A 6,048-nucleotide genomic window follows, 5' to 3' on the forward strand; every position below is an offset into this window, starting at 1 on the left:
CACTACTTTTCCAGTCTCTGGGTAGCAGTTCATCACTTGATGTTATGGGGATGCCAGGCACTTGGAATAAAATATTGGGTGGGGGGCAGGTAAACCCCGCCATTCATAATCGATCACACGATGCGGCGCACGCACACTTATCTGAATGGTCCCCTCAAAATTTTTGTTGGGGGTGTGGGTGTGTTGGGGGGTGTGGGCTCCTATGGATGTTACACTACCCGAAGTATATGTGCGCGCGCTCACGTTCACACTGTTTTGGGTTATGCGTTAACTGGCTTCCTTCTCTATAGGGTACCACTGCCTTCGGGTCTTTCATTCCCATATTTCAGCATGCAACTTTTATTTGAATTTCGAATAACACCACGACTCAGCGATTTCTCCCTGGAGCTGGAGCCCTCGTCTCGCTCCCGCCGGAGAAACTGCTGCGTCACGCTTACTCCTCAGGCGCGAGATCGGAGCGCAGCTCCCCTTCCTTCCCTCCGCCCCCCTCCTCGCGCGGCGGTGGGCGTGGCTTTCCCCGCCTCGGATTGTGACGCAGCCTCGGGGTCCGGGTATATACGGCAGCTACGTAAGGCGCAGGGCTTTAGAACGTTCCACCAGACCCGGCCGAGGAGGTTCCTGCTTCAACAGTGATTGGACGGAACCCACCCCTGCTCGGGCCCACCCGACCTCCGCGCCTCCGCCTGCCCGACCCAGCTGCACCACCTACAGCCGCGCTGCCATGGCTTCGTCTCCCTCCCAGGTGCGCCAGAACTACCACCAGGACTGCGAAGCCGCCATCAACCGGCAGATCAACCTGGAGCTCTACGCCTCCTACGTGTATCTCAGCATGGTGAGCTCCGACCTGGGCAGGAGGCGGGCGGGGGGGGTCCTGAACTGGAGCAGGGAATGGTGCCCTGCTGGAGGCGGGGGCGAAGGAAATGGAAGCGGCGGCGGCGGTGACTGGAGCTCCCTCCCTTCCCCGGGGGCGCCGCCTCCGTCTCTGTTTACTAGCCGTGCCTTGTCCTTGGAGGGCGAGCGAGGCCTGCGTGCTCCTGCAGGCGGATCCCTTCGGGATTCCTCCCTGTAAACAACCGAGCGGTTTCCTTTCCCGAGGAGATCGCTGCGCCCTTCGAGCCGCTCCGCTGCCCTTCTGCAGACGGTGCAGAGAGGCTTGCCCTCTGCCCGTTGGAGCATAAAACGACAACGTCTTGTGACGCCTTAAAAGGCCCAACAGGTTTTTTTCAGCCGCGGGCTACTTCGCTACTCATGTCGTAATAAATCTGGTGGTTTGTTTTTTTCCGAGGAGCCGCAAGGCGCTCCGTTCCGCCTCCTTTTTTCCTCCCCTTGGAGCAGCCAGCCTCTTGCGCAACGCGTTCCGAGCGTGAATCGGCTCGGGAGTCGAAGAACCGCCATAAAAAAAAAAAATCCTTGAAGCTTGCATTTCTATGCTGTTTGTTTGGCCGCTGCTGGGATCCCAGTGTTGAGACGGGAGGTTTGATCCGCTCCCGCTGAGCTGTAGCGGTTTTCTTGGTTCTCCGTTCCTGCCGAGCGGCAGTTTTGCTGCGCGCACCTGCGGCGGGAACGAGAAGCGCATCGCAGTGCGCCCTGCCTCGCGCCCAGCGGGGCCTTCCGTGATGCTCCGTGCTCGGCTTAAAGGTCAATGCAACTTCTGCGCCACTGGCGGACTGGCGGGGGGGGGGGAGCGGCCCTGTTGGCCAGTCGGGCCCGCTGGGGTTTGGCAAACATCTGGGCACTTTGCTGCCGGGACCGGCGAGGAGGGCAGAAAGCAGCTGGGGGGGGCACCTTTTGACACAGCCCTGGTAGGAGGCAACATGGGGTGGACTCACAAATAAGTAGTTGGTTGTATGCTTGCCTCTGAATAAAAGGGGATTGCATTTTAAAAGTTAATCTTTAACCAGTCCTTCCAGATACGCGCTTGGTATAAACAGGCTTCCACTGTAATGTTTGTACTAGCCTGTGTGAACGTGGAGAACAGTAGGACTTCAAGATGTCTATCTTAAACTTGCCAGGAGGAGGGCCGGTGGGTGGGACTCATGGGCTTGTTAACGCCAAGAATCTTCAATGAACCTTAAAACAGTATGTCATTTTGGGTGTAGGTGTAGTTACAAGCCATTTCTCCGACCCTACCTTGAAAATGTTTGCCTTTCACTTGATGCCCACTGTTTTGAGTGCTAGAATGTACTGTAATGTGCTGTGAACTTTGATAAGCGGACCACGTGTGAGCAATCTACTGCTTGTTGCTTGGTATAGTAAAACAAGCTTTATTATTTGTCTGGCAGCATCTAATAAGCAAATAACAGATTGGCCTGCCTATTTCAACTTGCATTAACGGTTCAATTTGCATTAATTAAAGCAGGCTGCCATATTACAAACTCCACTAAAGGACTAGGATGACTCCTTCAACCCTAGAGCTTTTATCAGCGTTAGTTGGAAAGTAGAACGGAACATACAACTAGCTTGTAAGCAAATGAATAGTAGTGCTTTAAACAACTAAATTACACAATTGAGCAAGTTAGAACCTATAAAGTTGCTGTTGGAGCTTCCACAGTCCTGTTAAAACTAATTTATTCACCTGGACTATGTTTTACAAGTGTATTAGAGGGATTAGACTTGGACCGTCAAAACTGACTATACAGGGCTGGATTCTTGAGACAACATGGTCTCAAAGAAGCCACAGGTTTCCGATCCTGCTTTGGAATGTCATGATTTATTTCATAACTAGCCTTATCAATAATTGTCACTTTGATAGTTATTTTCCTACTCCTAGACCACGTTAATCATTTTAAGTGTTCAGTAAGCACCATTGTGCTGTTAAGGGCCAGTTTTTCACCACTACTGCTAAATAATAAAGTCAACTAGATTTTCCACATTGAGGTCACTTTAGTTTGTTGTGGCTTGACTGAGGCTGGAGCTCCAGTGCTTCTAGACCCTTGAGCCTATGTGTGGTATACCAGAAACAAGTAATACAGTAATGGAAACCTTTAATGTGGCCAAGTTTGATAGATTTGTTGATCAGTAGTTTCAAGAACTGCCATGTAGGAAAATAAATTTGCCAACCAGTAGCAGCAAGTTCCCACCTGCATATGTCAAGTGATATGAACACTGATGGTTGAAATACATGGTCCCCTGATTCTAATTAATGAATCTGAACTTTATTTTCAGTCCTACTATTTTGACCGTGATGATGTGGCCCTGAAGAACTTTGCCAAGTACTTCCTTCACCAGTCCCACGAGGAGCGTGAGCATGCAGAGAAACTTATGAAGTTGCAGAACCAGAGAGGCGGCCGCATCTTCTTGCAGGACATCAAAGTGAGTTGTAAAAGTGTGGTAAATACAGCACTGTTGCTTCCTGGACTGGGATCAAGGTTAAAATTATGAAAAGAACTAAAATGTACTTTCCAAAGACTGAATGTATCATTAGATGCAAAATCAACATCTAGTTTAGAGGATACAGAAGCTAAATCTGCTTAAGAAGAGTTCATGAATAACGGGCCTCATAGGATGTAGCATTGCTAGATTATACCTGTACACCAGGGTGGGGTTGAGGAAGGGGAAATATCCCTTTGTGTAAAACAAACTCCTTGCTGCCTGTACAAAACTACTTGGGGGTAATTTGAAACTAGAACACCCTCACCAACATTCACATTTTAATTATGCATGGAGTTATGAGGGTGATTCAAAACTGGATTCCCTCCCCATGACCAATCTGAAGTGGTACAGTCCGGCAGTAGATAAACTGCAGGACTACGTGTAGTTGCTGATCACGTCTTGCTTTGAAGTATTGGTTTTCAGACTGTGTGACAAGGAGCCATAGGGAGGTTATTGTGGTGGCTTCTCTGATAAATTCTAACTGTAGGGCCAGCTTTTCTGAAATACAGCTTTACCACCTCTGCATGAAAAAGGAAAGTTAAGGTCAGTTCACACAGGCCAAAAGTGGGTCCCATCAGGCCTAGCCTGAACACTATGAAGTGTTAGCTACCTAGGATTTCCTACAGTTCTTTGCAACTTGCAGGTGGTCTTGCTGGCCAAGCTGATGAGGAAAGAGTTCCTTCAAGCTTAAAGTGGCTTGAGGTGTCTTGAGTTACTAGTGCTTGGCTGAAAGATATGTGCAAAATGGAACATGCCCTTCGTTCTGCAGTGAAAATGCAGCTTGAGAATGTAGTTGCCATGGAAACTGCAACATCAACCAATCTTCTGGTGATTATGTAATAAACAGGGAACAGCTCTAATCTGCAGATAAATAACTTCAGTATTCAGTGATGAAGCAAGTGGCTTGTGTCAAAGGAAAAAATATTGACCGGGGGGGCAGGGGAAGTAAGGGGAAAGTCTGATCACAAGTAACTTGAAGTGTGATCAAGAGCAGTTTAAATCGCCACTTGGCTCTTTCAGAGCATTTGGGTGTTTATGGGCGTGCTTAGCTAGCTGCTGTAGTTTTTGTTGCTCTTTCCTTGCTATTAGGGATGAGAGGAGAGGTAGATGGAATCTGGCAGTGCCTGGAGCCAGGTTAGAAGCAGCCAGTTACAGTTTCAGGAGCTGGAGGACGTTGCAATAGACACATTTTGCACTGGAACATGCCCTGTAATGAAGTATTTAAAGTGTATTCATAGATAAAGGGCCCTAAATTTGTCCTGTAAATACCTGCCAGTTATTCTGATAGGTGTATGCTGTACTAATAATCCTTGTTATTCCAGTGGTTCAGCTTTGAGAGTGGTTTCCTTTGCTTTTAATAGAAACCAGATCGTGATGACTGGGAGAGTGGATTGACAGCAATGGAGTGCGCTTTGCACTTGGAAAAGAATGTGAACCAGTCACTTTTGGAACTGCACAAGCTGGCAACTGACAAAAATGACCCCCATGTAAGTTGGAAATTAATGGAAATAGCATGTTTGTCTTTGTAAATGATATGCTCAAATACTTGCTGCGATTGAAAAAAAGCAAGAAGTAAATGAAATTTGAAACAGTAAAAGAACTGGGCTGAATTGGAATTCCACGCTGGTAGGTGGAACTGTGTGTTCAGAGAAGCTGTGGGACTACAGAATGTGTTCGTGTGGGTAGAGAACTCGACACCATGAGATTTTTTGCCATTTTTATTTAAAGAGACCATTTCTAGCCTTTATGCCTGCCCACACACTTCCAGGTATATGTTTGCACTGCATACTAATATTGTAGAAGTGAGAAGCTTTCAGATAGTTTTCTTTTGTTTTAGACGCTTGGGTGGGGCTTAGAGTCCTTACTTCTTTAGTAGCTAGCAAAAACTGCAGGACAGATTGCAAAATCTGCATAGTCTATACATGCAACAGAATTTGGTCTTCATTGATACAGATTTTTCATTTTTAGCATGGAGTACATCCCTGCCTGGATCAAGTAGTAGATCGTGCTCTAATTCTTGAGCTGCTGTCCTTTAATGGGAGTTCGTAAAAACAAAAACCCCACACGCTACTTGTGTGCTACATCTGTTCAAAGAGAATCTGAAGGCAGAGCTGCATTTTAAGGTCAAACCAGGCTTTAACTACTGGCAGTACCTTGACTGCTGACTTTGCTCATGGTTTCATCAGGAAACCTTGACTTCTTGATGATAGTTTTGAAGACTGTTTTGCTTTGCTGGCAGGATCGATAGTGTGGTGTGCCTAATACATTGTTTTATTTTCCAGTTATGCGACTTCATTGAGACCCACTACTTGGATGAGCAAGTCAAATCCATCAAAGAACTGGGTGACCATGTGACCAACTTGCGCAAGATGGGGGCACCAAAATCTGGAATGGCAGAGTATCTCTTTGACAAGCACACCCTGGGAGAAAGTGACAGTGAAAACTAAACCTCCCGTGAATGCTTCAGCAGGGACTCTTACCTTCTTACTCAGCTGTGCATGTTTGTTTGTTTTTTGTTTATCCATACTATTGTCCATAACTGTATAAAACCATCTATTGTTCTTTTTGTGTTGCAACTCAAATGCCCAATAAAAGTGATTTGGTTCCACTAAATTTCAGTTGTCCTATAGTATGTATATAGATCAAGTGTTGGCAGAGTTGTGAGAGCAGGGTTTC

At 46.9% G+C, this 6,048-nt stretch overlaps 1 protein-coding gene across 1 annotated transcript; it reads left to right on the forward strand.

Moving 5' to 3' along the window:
* The first annotated feature begins 553 nt into the window (after positions 1–553).
* FTH1 (ferritin heavy chain 1) lies at positions 554–5,985 on the forward strand. Its single transcript, XM_053396518.1, has 4 exons — positions 554–832; positions 3,166–3,312; positions 4,734–4,859; positions 5,655–5,985. The coding sequence occupies exons 1-4, from the start codon at positions 722–724 to the stop codon at positions 5,817–5,819; spliced, it is 549 nt and encodes a 182-aa protein (XP_053252493.1). The 5' UTR covers positions 554–721; the 3' UTR covers positions 5,820–5,985.
* Positions 5,986–6,048: the final 63 nt, after the last annotated feature.

Source organism: Podarcis raffonei, chromosome 1 (genome assembly GCF_027172205.1).
Source record: "Podarcis raffonei isolate rPodRaf1 chromosome 1, rPodRaf1.pri, whole genome shotgun sequence".
Classification (NCBI taxonomy): domain Eukaryota; kingdom Metazoa; phylum Chordata; class Lepidosauria; order Squamata; family Lacertidae; genus Podarcis; species Podarcis raffonei.

Coding starts and splice junctions, on each gene's coding strand:
- FTH1 (XM_053396518.1), top strand. CDS start 722: ATGGCTTCGTCTCCCTCCCAGGTGCGCCAGAACTACCACCAGGACTGC. Junction 833..3,165: donor CCTACGTGTATCTCAGCATG/GTGAGCTCCGAC, acceptor CTTTATTTTCAG/TCCTACTATTTTGACCGTGA. Junction 4,860..5,654: donor CTGACAAAAATGACCCCCAT/GTAAGTTGGAAA, acceptor TTTATTTTCCAG/TTATGCGACTTCATTGAGAC.